Source organism: Arachis ipaensis, chromosome B4, assembly GCF_059453495.1.
Source record: "Arachis ipaensis isolate K30076 ecotype BB chromosome B4, ASM5945349v1, whole genome shotgun sequence".
NCBI lineage: Eukaryota > Viridiplantae > Streptophyta > Magnoliopsida > Fabales > Fabaceae > Arachis > Arachis ipaensis.
In genome coordinates, this window is record NC_142439.1 from 12,722,462 (window position 1) to 12,741,787 (window position 19,326).

General features: G+C 33.6%; 1 protein-coding gene across 1 annotated transcript; it reads left to right on the plus strand.

The window, feature by feature from the left end:
* The first annotated feature begins 4,163 nt into the window (after positions 1 to 4,163).
* LOC107638914 (stilbene synthase 3-like) lies at positions 4,164 to 5,966 on the plus strand. The gene is made up of 2 exons (XM_016342312.3): positions 4,164 to 4,444; positions 4,768 to 5,966. The coding sequence occupies exons 1-2, from the start codon at positions 4,267 to 4,269 to the stop codon at positions 5,757 to 5,759; spliced, it is 1,170 nt and encodes a 389-aa protein (XP_016197798.1). The 5' UTR covers positions 4,164 to 4,266; the 3' UTR covers positions 5,760 to 5,966.
* The last annotated feature ends 13,360 nt before the right edge of the window (positions 5,967 to 19,326 follow it).

Below are 19,326 nucleotides of genomic sequence, written 5' to 3' on the forward strand. Positions count from 1 at the left end.
TTGGTCCTGCATAAGCATAAAATTAGAAGACATTTATCATATTAGAAATTAAAATTAAAAAGAAATACCTATTGATCATGGTGTAGAGTTGAAGATTGCACCATTTTGAATCGTTGAACGGAAGTTTGTATAGTGGCAAGTTCAATTTGATATTGTTTGATTAAGTTTTGATAACAATGGATAAGCTGAACAGGACCAGTAACAGGGTATCATTTCCACAAGTTGGCTTCAATAACCAAAGATCTTGTTGTCACTTGACATATCTTGTCCGAGATCTCTACTGTCCTTACACCAGGTTTTTTCTTTGTTTTCTGCACTATACCACATTCGGTTAATATTGAAAATATTCCTTTTAAGATTGAAAATATTCCTAACTTGTCCATTCTTTTTGAAATTATCAGTTGGTTATCTTTTTCTCCTGATTCTCAGAAGATTACAGAGATCATCAAGAAACGGTATGATAAACCGTATAGAAAGTTTGGGGATGTCCCTTTTCTGACAAAGAAGCTTTCGTTTAAGGAGTGGAAGGTAAAAGTAACATATATATCATGCAAATCATATAAATTATTCTAACAACAAATTAGGTTATTTTCTTTTCTTATCTTATATTATAGTATCCTTTTTATGTACAGGACCACTTTCTTATTGATGATGATGAGGAGGAGTTTTTTTTTTGAGGGCTTTCAAGTATATAGGACAAGTAAGCGATTTAGCCAAATGATGTCAGATATTTGTGAGGATGTGGATACAACCCACGAATGACTAATTCCTGCTTACAAAAAGGGGTTGGAAAGGTACTGAGAAACATATGAGAAATGAAAAAATATAAAGAAAAAAGCAAAGGAGAATCGAGCGTCACTCTTAGGTGGTTCTATCCATTGTGGTGGTTCTATTCCACTGAACTCAACTATAGAGAGGATGGTAATATAATTTAAGTGGCTTTAGATCTTATTTAATAGACATTTGTTTATGTAAAATTTTTCTTATTTTGTGTTTTATGTGAAATAGAAGAAGCTATTGGGCCGTACATCAACCCACGAGGAAGTCTTCAAGAAAACCCACAGACTTAAAAGTGACAAGTCTAATTGGGTCGAAAAGCGCTCCAAGACACTCATGTGAGATATAGTATAAATATTAAATCATTAATTAATTAAAATGTTATATAAATATGGCTGTGGATTTGTTGTTTATACATGTGCCTTATGATTTCCTTATGGTTATATATGAAAATAGGTTTTGTTCCAATTCTTATTGAGAAACATGTGTTGATATACTATATATGTTAGGAAACTGTTACTGGAACAAACCAGATAGAAAACTGTTACTTAAGAAAATATAAGAAAACATAACGGTATCGTTTAGCCGATAGCTACCATTCTAATTCTAGTGCACAAGAAGAAGAAGGATTCAGGGATAGATATCCTCTGTAGTAATTTTTTTATTCGTTGTTTCAAAGTAGCGGAATAGATCCAGAGAGAGGGAAAGTAAAATACAAAAGAGCGAGAGTGAGAGAGACAAAAATCTGTCGGTAATTTGTGTAGAAGACTTATCGATAGAAAAAAATCTGTCGGTAATAAAAAATCCGTCTATAATAAAGACTAAATCTGTTTGTAAATCTATTTGTAATAAGTAATTTTTTAGTTGTGTATGATAGTTAGCTAAAAATGTTATAGTGAGTTTTGGATTCAATGACTATGATGTTAAGAAAAATATTATTGTATGGTCTTTAATTTCCATGACATTGTCCTTAATATTATGCTAAATTCAATTTATTCTTAAGATATTTGAGATGGTGTATATATTGACGAGTATCTGTGATTCCACAGTTTTACAAGTTTATAAGTTGTGAAGTGCACTATTTTTTATGAAAGGGTTTTATTAGGTAGACAATGACTTTTGTAAACAATATGAATAATAAGTTTTAGAATTGATCCAATAAAGTAAAAAAACACTCCACTCCTAAATTACCTCCTAAACCTTAACATTAGAATAACCATCTGCATACCTAGTAAATTGAACATCCAGCCATTGTTAACTGTGCATGAGTAAATCGAATCAAAAGAAATAACCATCCAATTAAAAATAATGAACATAATCATCTGCATACCTATTAAATTGAACATTCGACATATCCATTATTCACATTATTTAGTATTCTTATTGTCTACCTATATTTTTTTTTATGAAAATATATTTTCCATCGGTAAAATGATAAGAGTGACTATAGTAATAAAAATTCTAGTAGTATAAAATAATAGTCAATTATATTATTATTTATTTGTTCAAGCAAGACTACTAATTAACTAAAGACCAGACTCATACATGGTTGTAGATTCCAGTGTCATCCACCAAACTCCTCGCACACCCAGTCAAACACACCGGCTTTCAATATTGAAATTTAATAAGATCACCTTAATTATAAATATACTACAAGTACACTATTAGTTAATAAATCACATACATATTTTTGCTTCGAAGATATTTAATTTCAACATGACATGGATGTAATGCATGGTAATAAGCACATGTGCCCAACTACCTACTGGATGCACTTATTCATATCCTTCATACTTTTTAGATATATGTAATGTAAATAAAAAGAGCCGCCAGACATTAAATAAAAGATTGGGTTAATAGTCAGAAAGATGATTTATTTTTTAAATTAGTTTTTAGATAATTTTTTTTAGTTATATTAGTCTTTAAACGATAAAATGTAAGTTAAATTGGTCTTTCCATTAATTAGTTAATGAAGTGTCATGTTAAGTGTCACGTGGCATGATTACGTGAGTGTCACTTGATATGTAAAAAAGTTATTTATAATAAAAATAATTCCTGAAAGTCCAGACATAAGTCATTTTTATCCCTATAATTTGAAGAAATAATCAAATTAGTCTTTATATAAATTTTTTTTATTTTTTTCATAATATTAAATTTAAAAAATTTTTGATAGTACTAATTTTAATATTATTTTTTAGACACTAATAAACAAAATTCTCTTTACATAAAATAATAAAAATAATTAAATTATTATAAAGTTATTTTGTTATTTGTATTTTAAAATTTTATATTTTTAAATTGTAATTTTTTATAGTGAAATTTTTTTTATTTAAAAGAGTTTATCAAATTATTGTTGATTATATATTTAAAAATTTAATATTTTAAATCTCACTAAATAACATAGTAGTTATTTTAAAATTTAAATCTTTTAAACTTTTAAAATTATAATTTTTATTATTATTTAATTTATATGCTAGAACTCAATAATTGAAAAATTGATTTGTGGAATCACTTGTTGAATCTTAATATTTTATTATAGTTTTTAAAATAACTACTATATTTATTTAGTGAGATCTAAAAGATTAAAGCATTTAAAATAACTACTATATTTATTTAGTGAAATCCAAAATATTAAAACTAGTTACGTTTTATCTTTCAAGAACTAATATGATTTAAAAAGTCATTTAAGGACTAATTTAAAGAATGAGTGATCTTTCAGGGACGAATTTGACCATTAGCCCATAAAAGATTTCTATAATATGATTGGATGCATACATGAGATAAAAGAGGAAATTTTTTACAAAACAAGTAAAAAGAAAAACTCTATTTTTTACAAAAAATAAAACATTCTCAAATCTAAAATATTCCTAACAAACCAAATCAAAGTTTTTGGTTTTTTACTTATTTTACAATTTGACAAGTCAAAAATTAATTTATCATAATACTAAATTCTATTTAAGAGTTTATCCCACATTGATTAAAGAAAAAGAGAAAGAAAAAGAAAAACGAAAAAATTAAAAGAAATAGCAAATACTATATTCTACCAACCACCAAAAATGGACCCATACATCAATCACAAGACGAAAAGATCTCTATACAAATAAGCCGCCAATCTGGTCCGCCATCCATACAATATCATGAATTAAATAACACTAAAACTACACAATATATGTAACATGATACATGCCCAATCAATCAATCAAAGTCAAAGCAAAACAATTAAACAACCAAGAAGTCAGAATACTTCGTTTTTGAAGTTAACTAATTAAATTATAATCATTGTCACCATTACAACACTTTGAGTTAGCACGTTTTCTATGTAAGTTCCAATTCCCCCATTTAATTCCACATATGCCCCTACTCATGCATATAAATATTCCCCTTCTCTCTGCCTAAGTCTTCACCAAAATACAAAGCACATAGCTAAAGTTTGCTCTCCCAAAGAACATAGCTAAGCTTTGTTGTCCCAAAGAACACAGCTAGGAAAAGATGGTCGCTGTTAGTGAGATCCGCAAGGCTCAAAGGGCAGAAGGTCCTGCAACGGTACTCGCGATTGGCACAGCAAATCCACCAAACTGTGTTGATCAAAGTACATATGCAGATTATTATTTTAGAGTCACCAACAGCGAACACATGACCGATCTTAAGAAGAAGTTTCAGCGCATTTGTATGTATTTTTATTAATTAAGCGTTTTAGCTTTATTTATTTAATATTTATCAAAAAAATTTATCGTTTTACTTTTATATTACTTAAAACAGAAAATTAACATATTATACAATATATTATATTCACTGTTTGATATAATAATAATAATAACTATATAACATTATTTCCATAATTATAAATTTATATAAACTATATATTCAAATGGTATTTAAAAATTTAAGTCACTACAAAAATAACTCAAGAATAACATTATTACTATATATATCATTTTCTCAACTTTATCAAAGGTAATGATGGATGTGAATTACACATTTTTATTTCAGGTGAGAGAACACAGATCAAGAACAGACATATGTACTTAACAGAAGAGATACTGAAAGAGAACCCTAACATGTGCGCATACAAGGCACCGTCGTTGGATGCAAGAGAAGACATGATGATCAGGGAGGTACCAAGGGTTGGAAAAGAGGCTGCAACCAAGGCCATCAAGGAATGGGGCCAGCCAATGTCTAAGATCACACATTTGATCTTCTGCACTACCAGCGGCGTTGCGTTGCCTGGCGTTGATTATGAACTCATCGTACTCTTAGGGCTCGACCCATGCGTCAAGAGGTACATGATGTACCACCAAGGTTGCTTCGCTGGCGGCACTGTCCTTCGTTTGGCTAAGGACTTGGCTGAAAACAACAAGGATGCTCGTGTACTTATCGTTTGTTCTGAGAATACTGCGGTCACTTTCCGCGGTCCCAGTGAGACAGACATGGATAGTCTTGTAGGGCAAGCATTATTTGCTGATGGAGCTGCTGCGATTATCATTGGTTCTGATCCTGTGCCAGAGGTTGAGAAGCCTATCTTTGAGCTTGTTTCGACTGATCAAAAACTTGTCCCTGGCAGCCATGGAGCCATCGGTGGTCTCCTTCGTGAAGTTGGGCTTACATTCTATCTTAACAAGAGTGTTCCTGATATTATTTCGCAAAATATCAATGACGCACTCAGTAAAGCTTTTGATCCATTGGGCATATCTGATTATAACTCAATATTTTGGATTGCACACCCTGGTGGACGTGCAATTTTAGACCAGGTTGAACAGAAGGTGAACTTGAAACCAGAAAAAATGAAAGCTACTAGAGATGTGCTTAGCAATTATGGTAATATGTCAAGTGCATGTGTGTTCTTCATTATGGATTTGATGAGGAAGAAGTCTCTTGAAGAAGGACTTAAAACCACTGGTGAAGGACTTGATTGGGGTGTGCTTTTTGGCTTTGGTCCTGGCCTTACTATTGAAACTGTCGTTCTCCGCAGCGTGGCCATATAATGCACTTAATTCTGCATATATGCGATTGTGTCATTTTTTAATAATTTTTTTCCTCTAAAATAAGGTCCTAAATGGCTCATATATTATTAGATGAGTGAAAAATTAGAAAAAGATGTCTAAATTTAATTCTTTATGCAAAGATCATTCAATATCAAAGTTTGTAATTGTTAGTAAAAAATATATCAAATTCTTTTCCATTGAGCAGCATAACACATGCTATTATTGATTGGGTTGTAATTTCATCTAAAAACAACTATAAACACCTTCGGATGAGGTTTCATTAAGATAAAGTCATAAAAGAATTAGGTATGATAGTACAAGGCTTGATGTGTTATGTTTGTAATTTTTTATGTTATCGTGTACACATGTGTTTGAACTTGGAAGCATCTCATATAATTATGTCATAATGTTAGTTACTTTTATTGTCTAATTTTCAATATGTTGTTATACAAGCTTAAATATAATAAAATTAATTTTATTGAAAAAGAATACTCATGTCATGTTTTTTCCTGTCTCTCAAAACAAATGCAGTCTATGTGACCAACTGACCATTTTGTTTAAACGTAACCCCCCCCCCTCTCCTCTTCCCGGGTTTCTAATTTAAGACTGATTGCACTGTGCACAACATTTCAAAAGTATATGTCTCCTATTCTCAATCATATGAAACCGTTAGAGTACACAGCATTTTTTGATAGGGTTGGTAATTTTGATTTGTTAGATTAGTTTGTTAGGGTTTTGTTTTTCATTTTTAGAGAATTTTTATTCTAATTTAAATATACTGATTTTTAGGGATTTTTGTATTTTAAATATATGAGAAAAAAAGTGAGACGTTAATTTCTAAAAAAACGAAGTGCTAATTTGGTTCGACAAAACTTTGGAAGATCAATTTGAATTACGTATGTGAAATTTGATAAATTATTTTGGCTATTTACTCCTAAAAAGTTATACAATGTGTCGTTGTATTTATAATTTTTTTTATATTAACAACGGAACTTAAAATCCAAAAAAAGAATAAATTAAAAGACAACAATTTTTGAAAATGGGATGCCGATAAAATCATCATGAAGACGGAGAGATACAAAAAAGTAAATTAAAAATTTACAGTATTCATACTAATTAAAGTAATATATTTATTGATATCTCTTTTTCTAAAATTTAGCTGGTATATGTATCTGTGTTTTGCACAGAATAATACAAAAATATATAGGCATTTTTTAAAATTTTTTAAATAAAAACATACATAGTAACTTTTATTATAAAAATTTTATAAAATTAATTAAATTTAAATTTTAACTATTTACAATACTAAAAATAAGAAAATCAATGCTAATGATTTTTTATTTATTTTTAAAGTATAACAATCACTCATTAATAATAATATATAGTTTGTGATTAAATTAAAATATTTATATTATAATTCTATCTTTTTAAAGATTTCTTTTTAAATAATAAATAACATTATAGGTTGAATTTGTAGGTTTTTTCTCATGATTTATGAGTAAAACTTTCAAATCCTCTTACTCTAATTTTAAAACCGATTTGAGCAAGTATAATTTAACATGAGATAAAAAAAAATTTCTTGAATTACCTTTTTTGTTATCATATCCAAAGAAAGTATTATGGAAAACTATTTTTGTTAAAATCTACTTAGAATAATTGTTTTATATTCTAGTAACATATTCATTTTTGGAATTAAAGTAATATGACCAACATTGTCATTTGTTTAAACTTACCAATATATTTTGTCTATTCTTGAGTTAAAGTAGCTGTATTTATACCTAAAAACGGTTTTATATTTTTTTTGTTAGTTTAACACTTACCAAAACTGCTAAAGATAAGATAAACGCACAACACTACAAAAAAAACGCTGAGTACTGTCGTGTTCTTCAAATATATCCGACGGCAATGAATTCACCGTTGAAAATGACTAGACGATATAAATCTTGCCGGTAAATATTTACCATTGGATTTATTTCGTCCAACGGTAATTACCGTCAATCACCGTCGAATTTTGTGATGGATTGCCAGCTCAGGAAATCAATTGGTTACCGGTGAATTTTTCTAATGATAACGTTGGTGCCAAAAAATATTGTTTCGCTCCATGTTACCGTTGGATTATTCCTACGGTAATTCCGACGGTAACGTCACTTTTTCGAATTTTAAATAAATGGTCAATTTTAATTTTAAATTTAAAATTTTTCATACAATTAGTGGTCAATTCATAAATATTGCATAATTTTTATTTAAAATTAGTAAATAATACAATGTGTAAAATAAAAGTCAGGTACACCAAATAAATGTATGAAACAATAATACAAAAACCTAATATCTACATATCCAGGTAGTCATCGTCGTCAGACAAAAAACTTGATGAAGAGATTAATGCCGATTTAGAATTTCTCAGTAGAAAAGAACTTCGTTGCAAGTATAGTCCAAATTGACAATTAAACTCTAAATCAAAGTTTAAATATAGGTTGTCACTAAGTCAAACCAATATAAAAAAATCGAGAGTATTTAAACCTCGGGTCGTTCTCCCTAGAAATTGCAATCAAGTGCTCAATTATTGGCTATGAGGGAAAAAAGGGATTTGATGGTAATTGACAAGAAAATTAAAAGTTAAGAAAGTAAATAAGCATGCAAGGGAATTAAAACTCAAAGCACGTAAATCAAAAATGGAATTCAAATGGCAAAAAGAAACTCTTTGCAACGGTTGAGAATTAAGGATTCCTATCCTAGTCATCGACCATAAACATGGTAATTGTGAAGAATTAATCCCAATTAGTCAACCCTAGTATCGAGGATAAGTCAAAAGGGCATAATTGATCTCAATCCACAAATCCTAATCAACTCACTAATTAACTTAGTGAAATGCTAGCGTCAGTGGAAATGGCCCTAAGTCAGCGGTGCAGGAGGCGGTGACGATGTCCATGTGCCACCAGCATTACCGTTGCCACTAACAGGGTCGATGCTAGCGGTGCGTATCTGGGCCTGGTACACCTCCATCGGAGCCTCCATACGTTGCATCCACTTCAGCGACTCCTTAAACTCCAGCCTGAGCTCATCCGTAGAAGATGTGCGGGTGAGGATTTCCTGATACCTCTCTCAATAATCGTTAAGCTCCTGAGCATGCTGGTGAAGGCTGCGCTGTAGCTCCTACACCTGGAGCCTCAAATCCATGCCTTCATCAAATCCATCGACGACGTCCTCCCCACTTTGATGAGACTGTTAAATCGCGGTCTCCAATCTCTGTGTGTAGGACTCCTATACAATTAACACAAATTACTGTGTGATTAGTAAGCTAAGACAGATATACAGTTAATATCTAATAATTTCATAGCAAAAGATAATCAGACGTATGTTTACTTACATAATAGTCCTGAGACTGCTAATCAACAAATCCCGTTTTTTTCTCCTTCAGCATGTGGGTGTACTTGAAGGTCTCTGCCAATATGGCCCCGCAGTCTAACGCCTTCAACTTCACAAGTTACATTGAAATACAAAATTATTAGAATTCCTAGTAATGATATGAAAAACAGATAACATAACGAAGTTATTAATAATATTAAGGAACTACATACCAGCCTGGTCTTCGACTTCATGAAGGTTGCTGAGCCGCCAGTGTACTTTGACAACCTCTCCGATGTCCTGTTAGCTCGGTTGGTGAGACCGCCGATGCTTGAACCCCGCATCGGTCTCCCAATGAGAAAACATGCCCTTCTTTACCTCCGGTTGGATCTAGCACATCCGCTGGTCCTGGCCGTGGCGAACATCATCCAGCATCTACTGGAGCCGCCGACCCATCCTATAGTCGAATATCTTCCATATGGTCAAGTCATGCTCAACATCCTAAATAAAGTGCAGTTGCAACAAAGAAACTTTAAATTTAGTTAGACAGGATAGAGAATATAAACTAGATAAAAAGAATTAAAATAGAAATAATGAAAGTAATTACCGCCCATTTCTCAAACCAACGCTTCCTGGTCTCAGCGGGGATCTTCGTGTAGCTAGGCCAGGACTGGTCATACATCAGCTTGATGACATTCGTCATCTCCTGAGTACACCCGTTCGGGTTCAGTAAAAACCTAACAACAACCCATAAAAAGGAATCAACCTAAATTCATTAAACAGGAATCAATTTTTAGGAAGTCTCAGCAACAACAGGAACCATAAACAATAAAACTAGATAACAATAACCAACAGCATTCCAAATCAACCTAAATCCACTAAACATGAATCAATTTTCAGAAAATCTCAGCAATAACAGGAATCATAATCAATAAAACTAGAAAACAATAACCAGTAGCATTTTAAATCAACCTAAATCCACTAAACAGGAATCAATTTTTAGGAAATCTCAACAACAACAGGAATTATAATCAATAAAACTAGAAAACAATAACCAACAGCATTCCTAATAAACTTAAATGCACTAAACAACAATCAATTTTTAAGAAATCTTAGCAACAACAGGAATCATAATCAATAAAACTAGAAAACAAAAACCAATAGCATTTCAAATCAACCTAAATCCACTAAACATGAATCAAATTTTAGGAAATCTCAGCAACAACAGGAATCATAATCAATAAAACTAGAAAATAATTACCAACAACATTCGAAAGCAACCTAAATCCACTAAACGAGAATCAATTTTTAGGAAATCTCAGCAACAACAGGAATCATAATCAATAAAACTAGAAAACAATAAACAACAGCATTACAAATCAACCTAAATCCACTAAACAGGAAATCTCAGCAACAACAGGAATCATAATCAATAAAACTAAAAAACAATAACCAGCAGAATTTCAAACCTAAATCCACTAAACAGGAATCAATTTTCAGGAAATCTCAACAACAACAAGAATCATAATTAATAAAACTAGAAAATAATAAACAAGAATTACATGAGCATTGAACGTGATACTTACCCCGTGCCGCCATCAGGCCAAATGCGCAACCGTACGATGGTAGGTGGTGGAGGGGCATTAGCTGCTGCCTCATTGCCGTGGCTGGACTCGGCGTCGTCGTAGATGCGAGCTGCTGAGCAGTAGGAGGCGGCGTCATTACCGTGGACGACAGTACGTAGTTGTGGTTAGGGACCATGATGAGCGGCTAGTCTACTAAAACCGCAACATGTGGCGTGACCGGGTTAGTCGGAGCAAAGGGAGAAGATCCGGAAGTCCTGAGGGTACTGGAGGAAACCCTCCCTCTACCCCGACCATGGCTATGACCATGACCGGCAGCCTAATTCGCAATATCTCTGTCTGTAGACATGTCTGCAAATAACAGTCATCAACACAGCAATTAACGCAATTAGACAATTCCAAACACTTCAACAATTCAAGACCTAATGTATTGAATCTAACCTAACTTAATCAACCTAAGTCAACCAAGATTAGAAAACTAACACTGAACTAACTTTGAAACTGATTCAAAATTGAAATTGAAATACTAACCAAACCTAAACTAAATTAAACTGAAATTAAACAATTAGTAAATAATCTCAGCAACAATTTCTCAGCAAAACAGTTATCAACTCAGAAAATAACAAAATTAGTGAATTCTAAACACTTGAACAATTTAAAACCTAATGTATTGAATCTAACCTAAATTAATCAAACTAAATTACAAACCCTAAACAAATTGAAATTACAAACCCAAGAATCACAATAGCATGCTTAATTACCTATGAACCAAGAGAAATCCTAATAAAAAAATTCTAATTTTACTCTAAATAATCCTAACAGCAAAAAGTAGTTTAACTAAACCAAATTAATAATGAAAAATTAAAATCTAATTAAACCATAATGAATTTAAAATAGAGAAGATTAAATTAGGAATTGACAAAATTTTAAAACCAACCTCAGAGCAAGAAGCGTGGAGCAACGGTGGAGATGCAAGTTGCGGCAGTGGAGGTGGCTCGCCGGAGTGTACCTCGGTAGAGAGAGCGGCGGATGTTGCAGTGATGGAGGCTTGACATCGTAGTGGAGAGAGTGTTGAACGCGAAGGTTCTGGCTCACTGAGAACGATGGAGCGGCGGCGGCAGCGATGGTAGGGGGCCGAGAATCGGCGGCAATGGTGGAGGCAGTGATGAGAAAGAGGGTGGAGATGTAAAGAGAAAGGAGGAAATTCGAAATGGGAGAGATGAAGGTTCAAGCTATAATTAAGGGCACGTTACCGTCGGATTTACCGTCGGACAAATTCGACGGTAACGTTTTTTTGTGTGCCTAAAACGCAGCGTTTCACTAAACAAGGTTACCGTCGTATTTACCAACGGTAGTGGTGCACGCCATAATTTCCTTTTTTCCTGCCACATATTATCGTCGAAACAACAATTCTGATGATTATATTTGACGGTTACGAGTTCATAGCCATATTCGGCGATAAATTCAACGGCAAACTCATTGCTAACGTTCTCTAAATCCAACGGTACTCAGCGTTTTTCTTGTAGTGCAATATCTTGTCTTAACTCTTTTGAAATGATAAAAAGAATTTGTGTCTAAAGTCTTGAATTGTCCATACCTAAAATAATAATTCATGATAGAAATAGAATAGATACTGATTATTCAAAAATTGAAGTCGATTTTTCCGTCTAGTACAACTACTTTTTCTCCAAGAGGAAAACCTTTGATATGTGTAAACAAAATCAAGATATCACTCAAGTATTTATCAACTAATTTTATGAGTTTGATTTTCGCTAACAACATTGTTTGAGGATAGTCGAGTTAGATCTTGAATATAGAATCTTCAATTACATTTGGTAGTATTGTGAATCTTAAGTGTACCACATATTTCTATTATGAAGGAGTAAAGATGCAGTAATATTAATTGAATTAAAATTTAGTGCATTACCCTTTGAGTAAATTTTAACTAAAATCAATTTTCAAAGAAATGATGTTGTCGCACCCATGATCATAAATAAAGTCAAAACCTCTTCTTCACGATACACAATCGTGATAACTTTATCAAATGTGTAATTTCCTTTTTAGATGTGTTACAAAGATCAATGTGGTTGAGATTATTTATTTTAACTCATTCCTCTTAAAGTTTAGTTCTCCTATAGCTATTCTTTTAGATAACAAAGAACTATATACTTCAGTTGCTAAAGACATAAGATGATAGTCTTTTAGAATTTTATCACAAGATTGTGAAATTTTATCTAAATCAAATAAGTAAAACTTCTTAATCTCATTATTTTACATGGTTAATTCTACACATAATATATAATAGTGTTAAAATTCAATCAACTTAAAATGATCAATATAATTAAAAAATTATATTTATTATAGTTAATAAAATTCATCCTTCATGTTTAGTACTATTCTTTATTGATATAAAATATCATTAAAAGCTCATGTCAATAACTATTACTATTCTATACGTGTTTTGGTCTTGAGAAATTGTTGGAAGGTAATCAAATGACAAACAACCTCGTGATATATGATATTGAGGCCTATGTACTTGCTTCTTTATTAGCATCATTAAATTCTCTATCCTCTTGTATTAATCCAAAAGAAAAATATGCATCCGTATAAAATTATAAATAGCATAGAATATTCTTTGTATTATCCTTATGTCTTGAAAATTCATACATTTTTTTAAAAATATTTAAGAGAAATTGATGGTAAAATCTTTAACATTTAAAGAAACATCAATTAGAATTAAACTTCTCAGATATTTATGTGGTAATTACATATGCATATAAAATAGCACTAAATTATAGTAGCTAGCTAGAAGTTACCTGAATCACAACTAGAAAATTGCTTAATATAGACAGATTTACAGACAGATTTGGTCTTTATTACAGACAGATTTTTGGTTACTGACGAAATTACCGATGGATTTCTCAGGTACTTCCTGTTATATAAAGATATTCAAGCAGCAATTATGAATAAAAACTCATTCAACCAAGTTGTAAACTATAAATGTTAATATCCTTTTTTGTCAAACCTGTCTAGCAACCCCCAAAGATCGGATCCCACGGTCAGCAAACTTAACAATAGTTGCATAGCCTTTCTCCTCACATCCTCTTTGCAGTTGCAGAGGTTCAATATCTAAACCGGGAGAAAAGAATATTGTTAAGTCCCCTGCACAAACATAATCAGCTGGTGCCAATAGCAAAATATTTTTACCTGCTCAGGAGCACCTTTGCTGGATCTATGCCAATTTCCATCAGATTCAATGTAAGTTAGAGCAGTCCTCTTGTCTCCATGATTGAAAGGGAAAAAATGGACCTCCCTGATTCCAGCCTTTGCCTGCAAAATTTAAATTAAGATTTAGAAATTCTTACCTTTAAATTCAACATATATTTTTTCCCTTTTAATTTCTTATATTGAAAAATCAATTTGGGAATATATTTACCTCCTTTGGATCAGCAAGCATACCAACAATTGCGGCATATATAGCATCTTGATTCTCAGTCCTATATGGAAGACCAAGTTAACATGGACACTAGTCTTCAATCGCTGAGACACTATGAATCAACAAAAACCTAAACCCCAAAAAATTCAACCAAAATGAAACTAGTCAATGCATTCAGGAACCTTGATTTCACAAACAAGTTTATAAGAACACAAAATAAAGAACTGTAACCGTTACTAGTTCTTATCATAGAATAGGAAATAGAATTAGAGTTAGCGATGGAACATAGGATAATATAATTAGAGTTAGCAGTGAGATTGAATGAAAGAAAACAGCGATGAAAGATAAAGGAGATTAGGGTTACGTGCACAGCTGAGGCAAGATCGAAGAGAGAAACGCAGCAACACACGGAGAAGAGCAAGCACTAGTGGCGGGATCGAAGAGAGAAACGCACATTAGGGTTCAAAAGGGAGCGATGCGAGCAAGGCCGACGGAAGGGGTGCGACGGAGAAGAACCGGGAAGAGGTATGATAGAGCCTTGGTGCGATAGAAGTTCAGTGCAATGGAAGTTCGGTGTGACGGCGATGCAAGGCTGATAGCACCGCCGATGGAGCATTTAGAGGGGATGATTGTGGAGGAGCAAAAGTGTGGTTTGAAATGAAGAGGAGAACGTGATCCTAAATCTTTATTTTAATATTTCCGATGGAATATTTTAAATTATAGATAGATTTTTTGTCTGTAATAATTTAATAAAATGCAGTGTATTTGTTCATTTAATTACAGACGGATTTTTCGTCGGTAATTATATCCCACGAAAAAAATTAATTTTTTCTACAGAATTATCGACGGATTTTCTTTTCTATTTGTAATTTATGCTAATTCATTTTTCTACGTTTCTGACAAAAAATCCCTCGCAAAATCTATTTGTATTTCCGTGGGATAAAATCTGTCGGAAATATCCATCTGTAATAACTAGTTTCTAGTAGTGTATATCAGTAAAAATTTTTTATATCATTAGTAAATGAAAAACCTTAAAATAAAAATTATAATCTAACTTAATATTTAACTTATTGTTATTGTTTCACAAATTATAATATTAAATTCTCTAATCTCATCTTGAATATAATTTTGATTTGCATAAATTTAAAATAAAAAAATTAATAATCTTTTATTTCATGATTCTTTGTATTGAATTTCTTGTATTCCATCTGGTTAAATATTTGTTTGAGATTGAATTTTGATTATTAACATTTTAGAATAGTGAATAACCATATTATACAATCAATGCAACTATAACCACAATTAGTTTTAAATTAATTTTAAAATTGAAAACAAATAAATAAAAATTCATTTTTTAAATTTCTATCTTCCTTTCTTAATTGCATTAATCAATCATAATTGAATTTTTAAAACGCCTTCTTTCATGTTTTTTTAATTTGATTTGCATATAGAAATATTTTTAATATGTATTAGAACTAATTTCCTAAAACATAAAAATTAAATATTTATATTAATCTGAATTTTTTATTATACAAGTCATGATATGAAACTATATGCATGACGAATAAACGTCTCACTAAGTTAATTATAAAAATATAATTGAAAATACAATCATCATCTCATACTCTAAATTATAAAAATAATTGTATCACACAAGTTTATTAACCCAAATAGCTATTTACATTCAATCTCTTGCATCTATATATGCCTAAATAAATACACAAACGAAAGTAAAAAATTATATATGTAATTTACTTTAATCAAAATAAAAAAGAGAAGCGAACGAACACTACAATATTTTGGGTCTATGCCTATGATTTTTTTGGTCACGGTAAAAAACCGTGACTATAGACCCTCTATGGTCACGGTTTTTCAGCGTGACAAAAAAAAGCTATGGTCACGGTTTTTTTGGAAAGGGTGACCATAGAGTATCTATTATGGTCACGATTTTTTAAAAAAAGGTGGCCTAAAATGGTCTATGGTCACGGTTTTGAGGGGTGGCCTAAAAGGGTCTACGGTCACGGTTTTTTACAGTAACAAAAAAAGGTCTATGGTCACGGTTTTTCAAAAAAGGGTAACCTAAAAGGGTCTATGGTCACGGTTTTGGAGGGTGACCTAAAGGGGTCTATAATCACGATTTTGGGGGTGGCCTAAAAGGGTCTATGGTCACGGTTTTGGAGGTGACCTAAAGGGGTCTATGGTCACGGTTTGGGGTGGCCTAAAAGGGTCTATAGTCACGGTTTTGGGGGTGACCTAAAGGTGTTTATGGTCACGGTTTTTTATGGTGACAAAAAAGGGTCTATGGTCACGGTTTTTCGGAAGGGTGACCTAAAAGGGTCTATGGTCACGGTTTTTCGGAAGGGTGACCTAAAAGGGTCTATGGTCACGGTTTTAGGGGGGTGACCTAAAGGAGTCTATGGTCACGGTTTTATGGGTGACTGATACGCGAAAAATTAATTCTCACGTATTTACTACCGGCAAGTATACCGGGTCGTATCAAGTAGTAAAACTCACTTAGAGTGAGGTCGATCCCACGAGGATTGGTGGATTAAGCAACTTTAGTTAAATGGTATTTTAGTTAAGCGAACGATGTCTTAATTTCATGAGATTTGAACACTTGAAAGAAATTGCAAAGAATTAAATGACAAGAAATTTAAAGAACTAAAGTAATGAAGGAAAATTAAATGACTAAAAGTAAATAACGGAAACTTAGATTGCAAGAAACTTAAATGACATCAAAAGTAAATTGCAAGAATGTAAAAATGCGGGAATATAAAGTGCAAAAAATAAATTGCAAGTAATTGAGAGCTGAATTTAAATGGCAGGAATGCTAAATTACTTTAATATAAGAGGGAATTGGGTAGTGGGCAATCAAATAACTAGAGAACAAAAGAAATGAGAATTAATGATGGAAGAGATCATTAGGGATCAGAGATGCAAATTCTCATGAATTGATGTTGATCAATTCCTTCTCAATCATGGGTATAGATCCATGGCAGATTGTAGGTAATTGAGTTCCAATCTCTTGGTAACTCAATTTCTCTCAACATAACCAATTGCCACTCTCGTGATCTAATTGTTCATGAGAAGAGATGAAGCTCATTAACTAATCCTTCAAGCCACACAATTCCCAGGATCTCAACCAAGGGTGGTTACATCTCACATACCAACCCAAAGTGTATTAATCAAGGAAATTATGAAAGGATGAACTCTAAACTGAAATATATGGCTCCTTTCTCAAGTTCACCACACAATTCATATAGATTCAACCCCTCTCTCGATGGTGATTGAAGCTTTGAAGAACAAGAGTTTCCTCATGGATGAACCACTTGAAGTGAGAAGGAAAAGAAGAGTTATCAACCCATTCAAATAAACAAAGCTCCTCCCCCTAATGAAAATGGGGTTTAGTGAATCATAGCTCCAATTTCAACAATAATTGCCATAGATGAAAATTAAACTAAATGTCGAGAAGAATGAAGAAGAAGAAGAAGAAGTTCTTAAAACTGAAATTCAAAGTTGCAAGAAAAACAAAATAGAAGACCGGTGAGAAAAAGTAAAAATGCTAATGTAATAGAAAAAATGTCTAAGTGTCAAAGAGTCCCCCTAAAGTACAAACTCCTTCTGTATTTATACTAGTCCTAAGAGCCCTTAGAGAGATCCTCAATTGGGTTAACAATGTGGGCTTTATCCTTGTTGAATTCGCTGCCCCTTGGAGTGGAGTTGCTGGCCTTTTTCAGAAAGAGAGGAAGCAGAGCCAATTATCATCAATTCTGGCCCAGTGAATGGGTGTTACTGGCAAACACGCCAGTGTAAACGCACGTTGGCAACGTGCTCATGGGTTTCCTGGGCTGGGAGCTTTGTGTTGGGCGTTGTTAGCCTAAGTTGTTGCTAACAACTTGGCTTTTCTTCTTCTTGGCTCCACTTTTCATGCCTAATGTTGCCTAGAATTTGAGCTTCAATCCTCAGCTTTAATATGGACTATCATACATCATTGGAAATTTCAGAATGTCTTCTTTCTAATGCACTTGGGCTCATCTCAATTGGATCTTTCTAACTCAAGTTATGCTCCATTGAAGAAGGCAAGGTCAAGTTGCCTTGGTTGTGGGCGTTTTTATCAAACACGCCAGTTCATTCCAAGTTGGCAACGTGCTAGTGCCCTTCCTTGGCCCAAATTCATAATTCTTGACCCCTTGGCATTGTTGATGAACACGCCTTCTTGCTTCCAAGTTGGCAATGTGCCAAACCTTCCAAGGCTGAGACATAGAGCTGGCGTTGTTGATGAACATGCCAGTTCATCCTCAAGTTGGCAACGCCCTCGAGCTCTTCCTTGGTCCAGCATCCTTGCTTGCCTGCGTTGCCAAGGAACACGCCCCCTTTCTTCAAGTTGGCAACGCCCAAATTCACTCTCCAGGGCTGCCTTGCATTGTTGATGAACACGCCTCCTTGCTAGCACGTTGGCAACGTGCTCGATGCGTGTGAAATTGTCTTCCAGGGATGCCTTGCTTGTTTGGCGTTGCTAGCAAGCACGCCCATGTTGCCAGCGTTGGCAACGCTAGCTTCTTGCATGGTCAGGCTTTCTTGCTTGGCGTTGTTTGCTGGCGTTAGTCTCAAACATGCCTTTGCTCACCCAATGTCAACAACATGCTCGAGTCTTCCTTATGGTGTCGAACTTCGCTTGCTACGTTGCCTTGGAAAACGCCCATGGAACTTGGCGTTGGCAACGTACCCCTTCTTGGACCAAGTCTTCTAGCTCAGCGTTGCCTTGAAACATGCCAATGGAGGCTGGCGTTGGCAACGTGCTCGAGTGGAAGCCAGGGTTGCCTTGAGTGAGTGCCCAGCGTTGCCTTGAAACACGCCAATGGAAGCTGGCGTTGGCAACGTGCTTCTCCCTTTCCTGGGCAAGCTTTCTTGCTGCGTTGCTTGCCTGTGTTGCCATCAAACACGCCCCTACATCTCTTGGCTGGCAACGTGCTCGAGGTTAGAAGTTGCCCTCCAAGGTTGCTTGGTGCGTTGCCAAGGAACACGCCTTCAGAACTTGGCGTTGACAACGTGCTCCACATCATTCCTATCCAAGCCTTCTTGCTGCTGGCGTTGTCACCAAACACGCCCTTGTTGGTGGCGTTGGGAACATGCTCGAGCCCTCTCCCCTCTTGCCATGTCTTGCCTCTTGACGTTATTGCCAAGCACTCAAGTAGTAGTGCAA

Excerpts from the sequence above, each read along its gene's own strand:
- LOC107638914 (XM_016342312.3), top strand. The coding sequence starts at position 4,267 with ATGGTCGCTGTTAGTGAGATCCGCAAGGCTCAAAGGGCAGAAGGTCCT. Across the intron at positions 4,445-4,767 it reads GAAGAAGTTTCAGCGCATTT|GTGAGAGAACACAGATCAAG; the intron begins GTATGTATTTTT and ends TTTTTATTTCAG.